The sequence below is a fragment of the Erinaceus europaeus genome, chromosome 10 (genome assembly GCF_950295315.1).
Source record: "Erinaceus europaeus chromosome 10, mEriEur2.1, whole genome shotgun sequence".
NCBI classification, from domain to species: Eukaryota; Metazoa; Chordata; class Mammalia; order Eulipotyphla; family Erinaceidae; genus Erinaceus; species Erinaceus europaeus.
Genome location: NC_080171.1, coordinates 82744830 through 82758524, shown reverse-complemented (window position 1 = coordinate 82758524; position 13695 = coordinate 82744830). Strand labels below are relative to the sequence as shown.

Genomic DNA, 13695 nt, shown 5'->3' with positions numbered 1-13695 from the left:
CATTTCCTCTATAAAGCCTATATTTCCCCAGTCCTAACCTCTAGAATAGGGCGCACTTTCCTGCATGCTTCTCTCAATTCATACCAAATGATATTACATCTGCCAATCCCAACCTAATCAATGCAACGAGTACCATCTCAGCATGCTTCACTTCAGACTGTGTCCAGAGACATCAGGCATGGAATGTCAACCTTTCAGCCTCATTACTCAGGTGAGACCTTTCCCTTCATAGGATTCTCTCATTCCATTCCAGATGGTTTATTTCCTAACAAAATCCTAAAACCTAGATATAGACCAGGTCCCGTGAGATAGAGCATATGTTCACATGTATCCACAAATTAGGGCAAAATATATACCTGAAAGCAAAAGTACACAATAGTCTACAGTAAGTCAGTATAAAGTTCATAATGAAATAATGTCTACTGGGAGTTGGGTGGTAGGGCAGCGGGTTAAGCGCAGGTAGTGCAGCGGGTTAAGCGCAGATAGCGCAAAGCACAAGGACTGGCATAAAGATCCCGGTTCAAGCTCCCGGCTCCCCACCTGCTGGGGAGTCGCTTCACAGGTGGTGAAGCAGGTCTGCAGGTGTCTATCTTTCCTCCTCTCTGTCTTCCCTTCCATTCTCCATTTCTCTCTGTCCTATCCAACAACGATAATATCAATAACAACAATAATAACTACAACAATAAGAAAACAAGGGCAACAAAAAAGGGAATAAATAAATAAATATTAAGAAATAGTGTTTATGGGAGTCGGGCTGTAGTGCAGCGGGCTAAGCGCAGGTGGCACCAAGCACAAGGACCGGCATAAGCATCCCAGTTCTAACCCCGGCTCCCCACCTGCAGGGGAGTCGCTTCACAGGCGGTGAAGCAGGTCTGCAGGTGTCTATCTTTCTCTCCTCCTCTCTGTCTTCCCTTCCTTCTCTCCATTTCTCTCTGTCCTATCCAACAACAACAACAACAATAATAACTACAACAATAAAACAACAAGGGCAACAAAAGGGAATAAATAAAATAAATTTAAAAAAAAAAGAAATAGTGTTTACTTAGAATTAGCTACCCTCCTCACCTACTTCCTATTACACTTTCCTCACTCACTCCAAAGATAACTTTATCAAAGCAAGGACTACAAAAGCTGAATAAGGGCAAGAGACTGACATACTTTAACAATGACTCTTTAGTCACTATCAGGCCACCCCATTAGCTGGGGCCCTATTTGGGGAGTACTGAGATTCCCAAACAAACATGATGGGCCTAGACCTCAAATAAATCCCTCTCTCCATTGTTACTAGTCATCTCTATCAGGAACAACACAATAGACCCCTTTGTGGGCCCCCCATAGCACCTTGCCCTCAACTTGGATCAACAATGGTAGAGAATGTTCCATCCTCCGAAGGGAGGATGGACAACATACTCTATGCTACACCTGAGGAAGATGGGTCAATACTGGGGCAGCTTGGAATGTTCCTACTCATGACCACAGAATGTGAAGTTGGATCTACAGGGATACAGGGGTCACATAGGCTCCTAAGCTGAATATGGGCCCCAGATCACATCAAGTCGAAGGGGTTTACAGTCAACAATATTTATACCCCTTTCCCCTATTAGGGAGCTACTCTCTTCCCAGATCCAGCTTTCTGCTCCCTTTTCCAGCTATGACATAATCTCCCCAAGACAATAAGTTGGATCCACCTGCATATCAGATTTCAGGCTCAGGGGAAAACAAAAAACTAGTACAGCCACAGACCCTTTGGAATATAACTAAAATATGCCTACTAGCTATCTACAAAATGGAAGACCCCCCACCCCCACTCTTCATCTGCACTATTCCAGCCCTTAGGTTCATGATTGGTCAGCAATTTGTTTGACTTTGTATGTTAACTCTCTTTTCAGCCACCAGGTTCCAGATGCTATAGCATGATGCCAACCAGACTTCCCTGGACAGACAACCCCACCAATGTGTCCTGGAGCTCTGCTTCCCCAGAGCCCTTCTGCACTAGGGAAAGAGAGAGGCAGGCTGGGAGTGTGGATCAACCTGTCAATGCCCATGTTAAGTGAGGAAGCAATTACAGAAGCCAGACCTTCCACCTTCTGCATCCCACAATGACCTTGGGTCCATATTCCCAGAGGGTTAAAGAATGGGAAAGCTATCAGGGGAGGGGATGGGATACAGAGTTCTGGTGGTGGGAATTGTGTGGCGTTGTACCCCAATTGTCCTATGGCTTTGTCAGTGTTTCCTTTTTTATTATTATTTTTTATTTATAAAAATAAAACATTGACAAAACCATAGGATAAGAGGGGTATAACTCCACACAATTCCCACCACCAGATAGCTGTATCTCATCCCCTACCCTGATTTTATAAATAAAATAAAAAATTAAAAATAAATAAATAAATAAATAAATAAATAAATAAATAAGAAGGCTTCCACAGTGTTTATGGGGAGGCTCCCTGACCTGGCCTCTCACTGGGCCATCTACCTGGCCTCTTTGGTTGGCTGGGCTGTGGAAGCCAGCTCTGGAGCTCATTCCAAGCAAGAGACGAATGGCCTCCAGAGCTAGGTCAGGTTGGCCTCAGAAGCCCTCTCTGTGGAGCTCAGCACCTAGTCCACCCCTTCCTCATCACCCAGTTGGAGAGGGATGACAGGGAATTTAGCATCTACTAGACCCTCAGTCAATAACTATGAGGTGGACAGATAGGCTAGGAAGAATTGAGAGCCTGGGTGTTAGCAAAATGACACATCTGTCCCAGAGTAGTGTCTGTAGCTAGAAGGTGGGAGTATGCGGTCAAACAAAACCATCTGTGAGCCTGGACTCTGAGCCTCAGTTGCATTACTGTAAAATGAGACCACCAGACACCTCCATTAAAAGGACACTGGGAGGGAGAAAAGGAGCTCCATCCTAACTTCCTATATGGATCCAGTACTGGGGAATATTAGGTAAGTCTCTCTCTGGCCCCTAGGTTTCACTTTCTCTGTCTGCAAGACAATGGAGGAGCCTGAGAAGTGGTGCAGTGGATAAAGCACTGGACTGGCTAGTACAAGGCCCCATGTTCAACTTCCAGCTTTGCATATGCCAGAGTAATGCTCTGATACTCTCTTTCACCCTCTCATTAATAAATCTTTTTAAAAAATACTATTTTGGGGGAGTTGGGCGGTAGCCCAGTGGGTTAAGCACACATGGCGCAAAGCACAAGGACTGGCATAAGGATCCCAGTTTGAGCTCCTTGCTCCCCACCTGCAGGGGGGGGGGGTTGCTTCACAGGCAGTGAAGCAGGTCCGCAGGTGTCTATCTTTCTCTCCCCCTCTCTGTCTTCCCCTCCTCTCTCCATTTCTCTCTGTCCTATCCAGCAATGACGACAACAATAATAATAACTACAACAATAAAACAATAAGGGCAACAAAAGAGAATAAATAAATATTTTTTAAAAAATACTATTTTTTAAAAAAGTTAATGGAAGCCACAATTGGAAATGGTTAACGACATCCTAAAAATTCTACATCTTCAGGCTATTGTTTCTGGTCTTGGATTAAAGACCTCTATTCTTCTCTAGGATCTTACCTCAAATTCTTTTCGCCCATGCCTATCCTAAGCTAAAATAAAGCATAAGTTTAAGATTATTTTGGTAGTACTGCACTTTACATATCATAATCACTGAGACCCCTCTTTCCCTCTCCTCCCCCCCCCCCCGCCTCCAGGGTTATTGCTGGGGCTTGGTGACTGCACTATGAATCCATTGCTCCTGTAGCCTTTTATTTTTTTGGATAGGACAGAAAGAAATTGATATGGGAGGGGAAAGTAGAGAGACACCTGAAGATCTGTTTCACCTTTGTGAAGTGACACCCCTGCAGGTGGGGAACTGGGGGCTTTAACCGGGATCCTTGTGTGGGTCCTTACACTTTGTACTATGTGTGCTTAACACAGTGTGCCACGGCCCAGCCTCCATCACTGAGATTCTCTTACTATGAAATACTCAGCATAGTTTGTAGCAATCCTAATTTGGAAGTGACCCAAATATCCAATGACAGGTGAGTGGCTAAGAAAGTTGTGATATGTATACACAGTAGAATACTGCTTGGCTATAAGATATGATGAAATCTTCTCTTTTGCTACATGTTGGATGAAACTTGAAAGAATCATGTCAGATGCAATAAGCCAGAAGAAGGACAGATATCTCACTCACAGGTGGAACTTAACAAATAAAGGGAAAATACAGGGAAAAATAGAACTTGTTGTGATCTACTGAGGCAGATCCAAGATCTCTAAAGGCGGGAGGCAGGAGGAGGCTGAAAGGGGGGCTAGCGACCTAGTGCACTATGGTGAAGAAAGATGTTAGTTGGGTCCAGGCAGTGACACACCTGGCAGAGCATACATGTTACCATGCACAAGGGCCAGGCTTCAAGCTCTTAGTCCCCACCTGCAGAGGGGAAGCTTCATAAGCAGTGAAGCAGTGCTACAAGTGTCTCTCTTTCCCCCTCTCTCTCTCTCTCTCTCTCTCTCTCTCTCTCTCTCTCTCTCTCTATATATATATATATATATATATATATATATATGAATATGTATTATAGTCCCCTTCCCTCTCAGTTTCTGTCTATACATGAAAAGTAAATAAATAAATTAAAAAGAAAACTCTTAAAAATAAAAGTTAGTTACAATAACTTGCCTAAGTCTACATAGTTGTAATAACAGACAGCTAGGCTTCCAATCCAGACTGCCTGGTTCCAGAGTCTTTGTCCTAATCCCTATGCCATACTTCACTGGAACCCCTCAGCCCCCATTGGAAGACAGGATGGAGACACATCTAGAACCCCATCGGGGTGAGGAACCAAGAAACGGGAATGGAGGCAGCCCCACGCCAAGTTGGAAGGAGCCTGCCAGCTGGCCACAACAAGATCCCTTTATTACATAAACCTGGCTCCTTACAGCTCCAAAGCCTCTCTCCAAGACACCATCACCCCCCACTTCCCCCCAGCGCCTGACTCAGGACTCTGGACAGCTGTTCACCTACTTTGCAGGGGAAACAGCAAGCTTGGAAAATATGACATTTGTACAAAATGTTGCTGGGCTGCAGGAGTCTCTTCTGGGCATAACCTCCCCTTCCCAAGGGCCTATCCCTGCCAGGCAACCAGGTTCTGAAGAGTCCAGCAGCCTATCCAGCACATGGACACATGGACAGGCATGGAGGATGGAGTTTAAAGGCCACTATTTTAAGAGGTATCATGGCTGCTTGACAAACAGATGTGGGAGAACTTTCAGTTTCTAGAGACAGCTGTGCAGGCAGCCCACAGCCTCCCCAGTCCCCTGGACAGCTTCCCAGGGAAAAAGGAGGGACAAGCTGGATGTCACAGGAAGGGGAGGGTGGACTGTGGGGTTGGAGCCCAGTTGGCTGTGGCCTTTGTGCTGCCTCTCATAGGTTATTGGGACACCCATTAGACACATCAAGTCAACCAAGACTTACTGACTCAAGCAACTTACACATTCCAGCTCTGCCACGGATTACAATGGATGGATTATCTTTCAATATTTCTGCATTGAACCTTCTCTAGCCTCTACACAACTTCCAATGTGACTTTATTATTTTTTGAACAGTTGGGAGTGATTGGCTCCATTCCACTGATGAGAAAACTGAGGTACTGGGTTCCAACTAATGGGGCATGGATGTCTCCAGCTCAGGAGAGTTCTCAAGTCCCCTCAGTCCTCCCTAGCCTCCCCTCTGGATAAAGAGAAGACAGGCTTACCTTCAGGAACTCCTTGGGTGGAGGCCAGATGACAGGCAAATGAGACTAAGATCCAGGTGAAGAGAAACCCCCTAGAGACCGGAAGACACAAAAGGATGTGGCATCAGCTTCCACCACCACTACCGCCCCCTACCACCACCAGGCCAGATCCAGTTGGGGAAGTGGGAAGAAGCTCCTGCAGTCCCAGCCCCACCCCAGCCTCACCCAGGGGGCTGGGAGGTAGGATCTAGGATCCCATCAGTGCAACCCACGCTCCCAGGCCTCCCGCTCAGCCTCTCGGAACAGGAGCTGCTTGCACAGCACAAACACTCTCACTTCTTCCACATTGATAACCAAAGTCATGGGGCAGGAAGCAGTGGGCAGAAAACCCTGCCCTGGGTGTCAGGAGACCCAGTTTGCAGCTCCCAGCAGCCAGATGTAATACAGCCAGTGCACTCGGGAATGAGGAGTAGATCTCTCCCCGTCTCTGAACCTCAGTCTCCCTGTCTCTCTCTTATCTTTTATTTATTTATTAAATAGAGATAGCCAGAAATCAAGAGGGAAGGAATGATAGAGAGACAGAGACACCTGCAGCACTGCTTTACCATTAACAAAGCATTCCCCCTGCAGATGGGGACTAAGGGCTCAAACCCCATTCCTTGTGCATTGTAACATGTGTGCTCAACCAGGGGTACCACCACCCAGCCGCATGAACCTCAGTCTCTCCATATGTACTATGGCTTTATGATCTAGAAGCCCAAGGGGAAGCCAAGTCAGGGATAAAAGACCAGCATGAAGACTATGCTGACCTGCTGGCATAACTAACCCCTCAAAGGGCAAGAAAGATGGAAACAACCTAAGGTGGGGAAGAGACCTTTGAACCAGGACCAGCGCTGTCCTATGGATGGGAAATGGGGAGCAAGAAAAGGTAGGTAAGGAAAAAAGGTTGGCAGACCCAGGTGTGAGCCTGCCCCTATTGCAACTGTCTATAGCATAAAGGGTGAGTGGCTCAGCCTCCCGAAGCCTGCCTCCTCCTCTGCACCATGGCTGACACTCCCTATCTTGCAGGCCAAGCGTGAGAATCCAGGGAGCTCATGCATGTCAAAAGCTGGGGCTGGCGCCAGTCACAGAAAATCTCCTTAGACTATCCCTATTACCCATTCTCTAGGGCCCCAAAGGGTTAATAATCTACTCCATGGCTCCTGCCAAGATGGGCAAAGGCAGTGATCCGATTTCACCTTCCTATGGGAGCAGCCACCAGCAACAAACCACAGGTGACACCTGAAGCCACTCAGGGCATCTGATCCTCCAGTGGGCTGAAGGGAGGGCGACGTGTGGCCAGAGGCAGCCAGTCGGAATGTGGGTAGAGTGAGCAGAGACAGGCAGGCAGGCAGCATGGGTGAATGCTGAGACACACCAGAGGCAAGCAAGCAGGGTGTGCTTCTAGGGAATCATGTAATCTAGGAAATCTATCTGGTGATGTGAGCGTCTGCAGCCCTGGGTCCTTTCCAGCCCCATGGACTCCTTGGGAAGCAAGCTCAAACTCTGATCCCATAGCAGGTGCCCCAGTGTAAGCATGATTCAGGTCACTAGTACTTCTAGCCTGGACCATGTGGAAGACAGTAGTGGTCATCCGTGGATAGCATCCCCTCCTTCCTGCTTGCTTAGGAGCTCAAAGACTTCAAAGGATGCTGGGTAAGTCGGAGTAAGTCCAAAACAACCTAGACCTTTATTTGTTATGTCAGTGGCAGATTTAAGCACTGCCTATACCACCCAAACATGGTCAATGAGATTTGATAGATGCCTTGCAGGGTTCATGGGAAAGTGTTGAGTGATGGATGACATGTTGCTGCTACCACTTTGTGCAAATGAAGTAACATGTCTCATGAGCATGTGAGGATAGGTGGTGGAATAAGAAGATGGTTTCCTGGTGATGCTATTGTAGAGAGGCTGAATTAGCCAGCTTTATTATTGTTTTCCCTCTGGACTTCTTCCTTTTTAAAAAATATTTATTTATTTATTCCCTTTTGTTGCCCTTGTTGTTGTAGTTATTATTATTGTTGTTGTTGATATCATTGTTGTTGGATAGGAAAGAAATGGAGAGAGGAGGGTAAGACAGAGGGGTAGAGATAGACACCTGCAGACCTGCTTCACCGCTTGTGAAGCGACTCCCCTGCAGGTGGGGAGCCGGGGTTCGAACCGGGATCCTTACGCCGGTCCTTGTGCTTTGCGCCACCTGCGCTTCTGCCCGACTCCCACCTCTGGACTTCTTGACATGGGAAAGTATAAGCCCCCTTGTTGTGTAAGCCAAAGGTAAACTAGCTGAAAGAGAAGTACTATAGCAGTCCCTGGAAGCCCACCCTAGTCTCTGAACTTTTGCACAAACTGTTCCTATATAGAGAGACACTTTCTTTTACTGGTCAATTCTCACACAAGTGTTAGATATCAGCTTGGGGGGAAGGTGTCACTTACCATAGTCCAGTGCACAAACCTCACCAAAGAAGACAAAGTATGTACCATTACTCTCTATTTTCTAGAAAATGGGATCCTTATATTCCCAGGCATGTAAGTGTTCAATGTATGTTTGCAGAAAAAAGAAAGAAAGAAAGAGAGAAAGGAAGAAAGAAAGAACGAAAGAGAGAAAGAAAGAATTTATTACTAGCTATCACAAGACTCTGGACTTGAAGCTGCCTTCCCCAAGTCTCTATCCTAGAAAGTTCTCCCCATTGTGGCCTTTTTCCCAGGGGTGCTCCAGTGCTGTCTCCCATCCATTTGCAATTCTCTCTCCAACCTGAGATTTCTCTGTAAGAACACAGCTCCCTTCCTTTCTGTCTCTATCACTTTATAAACCAGCATGAAAAACAGTCAGAGTACCTAGTACCCTTCTCATCTGGCCTGCCCACTTAAGGCCGATGGCCACCTCCTCTACACTGGATATAACCACTAGGCCACTTTGTTTAAGCTGGGGAAGAGTGCAACTGGGAAGAGCCAGCCCTTGCTCACAGTCAGCCTTGGCAATTCCTCTTCAGCACTCTTTCCCACATCCACCAGGGAGTCATTCCATGAAGCTGTGGCCAGATATGCTGGGGCAGAACTTGTCTCTATACCCCAGACTGCATATCAAAGGCTTTGAGAAGGTCTCCAATAAAGAATGTGACTGTGTTTTCTTGTGTTTCAGCCCCCCCAAAGGCCTCCTCCTTTCTCACCTTCCCTGCAGCCCCACTAGTGTCTGCTCCATCACCTACCACTCTCTGCTTCCAGCCTTCGGAAGACAATACCTTAAGTCCCACTGGGAGACCTTTTAAAGATGTTTCCCAAGCTGATCAAGAAAAGCCAGGTGGAGACAAGGTACAAGAATTGCACATGTGCATATTAGCCAAGTTTTCTTGCTATGTATTTTAACCCCTCAAAGTTAGAAGAAAGCAGACTCACAGGAAACACAGGAACAGAATCTTCTCTTCAATTAAGGTTTCTAATATTGTTTTCTAACCTCAGAATTTCTACTGTCTACTCACTCAAAAGCCTGTTATAAAATTAACAGTCCTCCTTTTGTTCACCGTAACAAATGCATCTGACCACTCACACCTGTATGCACATGGCTTGTAAACTGCCAAGTAGAGTGTAGAACTAATAGCCTGGGAGAAGGCTTTTGGGGGATCACCTAGAACAGATTCTAGTCCCTTTCTCTCATTCAGAGATGGGCAAGTGAGGCCCAGACAAGGAAGGTGACTTTCCTAAGGTCATACAGGGTGTCATTGGTCCATATTATCTGACTCTGTGATTTTCCAGACAGTCCTTTCCACTTGTCTTCCATGAAGAGGAAAAACAAACAAACAAACAAACAAAACGGAGACATACAGGCACTTCTTACTTGTCGGAGACCAGAGTCCCAGCCTTCACCAACAGGAACAGAGAGATGCAGCCCAGGGAGCCAAAAAGTCATCTCAGTAAGCTCCAGGCCTGGAAAGTTGGCTCCCGGAGACAAGCCCTGCTGATCCTTTTGCTCCCGGTCCAATCCTGTTTAGGCTACCGCTAATAATGTTTCGTGCCTGCGCTGGCTCAGAGCTTTGTTCTTTCAGACTTCTGTTCCACCGCTGACTCGTGGGGCCTTGGCTCCTTTCTTGGGGGAGCCACAGCTCCAGAATGTCGACAAGATGAGAGCACACAGGCCAAAGAGAGAAGGAGGGGGCTGAAACTGGAGTCCCAAGTTGACAAACCTGAACCTGGAGACACAGCCTGGGAACATAGACCTTCCAAGAAGGAAGCCCAGGTATTGCCTTACCCTGTGCACTCAGTGTGGTTACTCCAGGACTGCTAGACACCCAGAACCTGTGGCTGGTTTGGGTGGCTTTACCTCCATCCTTGCTACCTGGGAATATGCAGGATCACAGACACCCACACTAGCTTGAACAGTAACAGAGAGCTCATACTTTCCCCATGAAACACAAGGAGAGTGGCCCAGGGGATTCTGAGTGTATGGATTCTGTGCTCTAATGGGGAACATTGGTCAAAGGATGACAGAACAGCAAAGTGGGGGGAGAGTGTTGTTCCTGACCTCACCTGTCTCTGTGAACTGGTCATGTGCTCTGAGGGCAACACTCAGACTTTTGTCTTCACACCTTACACCTCCCGAATGGCAACACAGGCAGGTCATATGTCTGCACAGGCTGCAGCCCAGACCTTCCCAGCTGACTCACACACTCATTCAAGATGAAGTGGAGAAAAGTAGAGAGAACAGTAGTTATTTATTGAACATATTCTACTTGCAGGCACTGCCCTTTAGCACAGCCTCCTGAATCCGCACCAAACCCCACTAGCTGGGAGTTCAGAGGCCCATTCTATGGAGAATAAAAATCAAGAAGCATAGAGGCACACACCAGTCAGAGGTGTGTGTCAGTTTTTGACAATTCTCTGATGTGCATCAGCTGATTCAGCACTCCCAGGTGCTCAGCCAGGCTTTAGGGGGTCTAGAGGGTCCCCGGTAACAGAACTGGGAAAGAGAAGAAGCTATCAAAGTAAACTAGAGCAAGACACAGTAGAGCAGTTCAGATTGTGGGTTCCATTTAGAGGGCAAGTACCCTCCAGGGCACCACCAGGGTAGCTAATAGCTGCTGAGCTGGACCTTGATGAACAATGAGGCAAATGGAAGCCAAAGAGAGGGGCTGATCTGAGTACAAGGGAAAAAAGAAAGGGCAACAGAGGTCAAGGATGTGCTCCACAGGGAGCACCATAGAGTATGATGGAGTGGGGGAAGTTATTGTGGGAGTTGAACTGGAAGGTATGCCAAGCCCAAAGGGCATAAGATCTGGCAGAGGTAGGCAACAAGGGAGGCAACAAGAGAGGAAAAGGCATAGGCTGGGCCCCAAAGAAGTTGGACTGTCTGCTTGCCCCAAAGCTCGGTCCCCACTATGGGGTGCTTGCCTGGCAAAGTTTTTGATCCAACCACTGGCATCTGTCCTAGGACAGGGTCCTCTGGAGAAAGTGAGTCAACTATGTGATTACTCGTGCCCTGTAATGTGTGTTGCGGTGGGGCTGGTGGTGGTGGTGGCAAATCCTAGCCGGATTTTTCCAAGACATGGGGGAAAAAAGGGGGAGGGGAGTAATCATCTCCCTGATTCCAGCTCAGAGGGTGGGGCATAGTGGGGTAAGGAGGAACTAGGGCACTGACCAGCTCTTGGATTAGTCTTGGAGTGCTGGAGGCAGGATGCTAAGGGAGCCTGAGTTGAGCCTTAACCACAGTACAGTCCCCAGGGCTGTTCCCATCCTGCCCACGCTCAGTGACTCCTCTTAATTCATGCACGCACTCAATCACTCACTCACTGGGCGTCTGGGTCCCAGCTCTAAGGCAGCCCTCCTTGGAGAGTCCCTGCCCCTCTCTGGCTCTTGGTCTCTGCAAGATGGGTTGGGCTTGGAGATCTCCCAGGGTCCTTTCTGCTTTGACATGCTGGCGCTCGCACTCTCCCCCACCCCCTTACACACACACACACACACACACACACACACACACACACACACACTACAGCAGCAGAAGTTGAGACCCCCAGAAGAGCAGGAAAACACAGAGACAGTCAAACCCAAACAAACCGGCACACACGCAGAGGTTTGCAAAAACACAGAAGCAGGAGCAGAAGCCCTGAGCTGGAGGTTTGAAACGTATAGACAAGAAAGATGCAACCGGTTTAGGACCTGGGGACACCCAGACGCCGAAACACTCCGAGACAGCCTCAAACCCAGCGCCCCCCGCCCTTCCTCACGCAGTAAAAAAAAAAAAAAAAAAAAAAAAAGCCCCCTTTCGAGTCGTCCCGGGGTCACCACCCACCCTCTCTTCCTCCCTGGTCAGGTCCTGCACCAACCCTCTCCAGCTCAACTCAAGCCCGGACGCGACCAGGAAGCCGGCCCGGCTCGCCGACCCAGGCCGGGCGGGGGTGTGGGGGTGGGGGTGGGGGTCGCAGCCCGCATTAGCCCTTGGTGGCCTGCCCTGAGCCGGGCTCGGGAAGAGACAGGAAGCTGACTTTCTGCGGGAAGCCTCGGGCACAGCCGGGAACCCCAGTCCTCCCAGAGGCAGGAGTCGCAGGAAGCTGGGGAGGGGGCTTTCCCGAGAGTGTACTCACCCCCTGAACGCCGCCGCCGCCGCCAACGCAGTGCCTCCGGCCCCCCGAGCAGATCCCGCTCCCATGGCGGGCCCCTACTTCAGGCTCCCGAGCCCGGGGGGCAAGTGTGGGCGCGCCCCATGGGGCCGCCAGCCCCCTGCCCCGCCGCGCCAGGCCGGCTCAGAGCGCACAGCCCCCGAGCCCGCAGCGCAGCCCCGCGACCCGGGGCGCCGGAGTAGGCAGACCGCGCGGCCGCGGCCCCGTGGGCGCCCGCACCAGGCCCATGGTCCCAGGAGTCCCGGCGCCCCGCTCGCCCCTCGCCTCACTCCTTCTCTGCCTCCACCGAAAAGCAAGAAGTGCGGGGGCCTTCAGGGGAGCAGCACGAGCAAACTTTGGGAGGCCGGTCGCGGGCGGCCCCGGGAGGCTGAGAGAGACTGGGCGAGGGCGCGCGGAGGGCGGTGGAAGCTGCCTCCCTGCCGGCCTGGGGGAGGAGAGGAAAAGGAAGGATTTGGGGGAAATGAAGGCGATTTAAAGTCTCGGCCCGCAGAAGCTCTCCACCTTCTCTCCTCCCCGCGCCCAGCCGCCCTCTGCTGCTCCCTGCTGGCAGCAGCTGGTGATTTAGCTCCGGTGCCCGAATGGGACATCCCCTTTGCATTCTCTGCGGTCAACTTTAACTGAGATAGATTCACTGAAAGGTTTGGCCAAAGCTGCCCCATGAAATGACCACGGTTCCAGGATTCATGATTTTTGGCTTTTGAGACGGGGTGTCTCAGAGTGGGAGGTGGGGTGGATATGGAAGGGGAAAAGGGGCAGATACTAAAAGGACCCCAAGGTCCCTGGAACTCTGAAGACAATGTCTTTATGCCTACTAAACCCAAACTCCCGTTTTCCTCCCAGATTCCGAGTGCCCTGGTGAAGACTTCCCTTTGAAAATAGTGTGTAGTGTAGTTTAGTGCCTGGCACCGTCCCTTCTCCCCTTGACAAGTTAAAAAAAAAAAAAGTGAATGTACTCCTTCTCTCTCTAGGATCCCACACTGGGGTGGCAGCAGTGCACACTTCGACCACCTCTAGCGCCAAGCAAACTCACACATCTGAGTGCTAGTGCGGGGGGGCCCCTTGCTTCCCTAAGTCTCCACTAAGAAGCATTCACTGGCGTAAACTTAAGCTCCCGTACACGTCCACACTTACCCCAAATGAAAGCACACTAACATGCAGGCTCAGCCATATTCTCCTCCGGGGCTTCCTCCCCCACCCCACCCCAATTTCCCCCCGCCTCTCTCTGGTGTCTGAACTCAAGCACACTTCCAGATTCCACACAGCATACTCGTGCACATAAACGCTTTTGCCCGCACAGATAGATGCACAGGAACCCCCCCCCCCCACACACACACAC

General features: G+C 49.4%; 1 protein-coding gene across 8 annotated transcripts in view; it reads right to left on the bottom strand.

Moving 5' to 3' along the window:
* Positions 1-12871, bottom strand: part of COL27A1 (collagen type XXVII alpha 1 chain) — a 156648-nt gene extending 143777 nt beyond the window's left edge. For 5 of the 8 annotated variants that reach the window (XR_009552079.1, XM_060199997.1, XM_060199998.1 and 2 more), the window contains exons 1-2: positions 12324-12870; positions 5734-5804 (exon numbers count right to left, since the gene is read on the bottom strand). Coding sequence is in view for 5 of the 8 variants with exons in the window: in XM_060199997.1 (XP_060055980.1) it covers positions 5734-5804; positions 12324-12388 (136 nt within the window). In the remaining 3 variants the exon portion in view is untranslated. Of the gene's footprint in view, positions 1-5733; positions 5805-12323 lie in introns of all 8 variants that reach the window. The other 3 variants (XR_009552080.1, XR_009552081.1, XM_007526752.3) reach the window with 2 other exon arrangements.
* Positions 12872-13695: the final 824 nt, after the last annotated feature.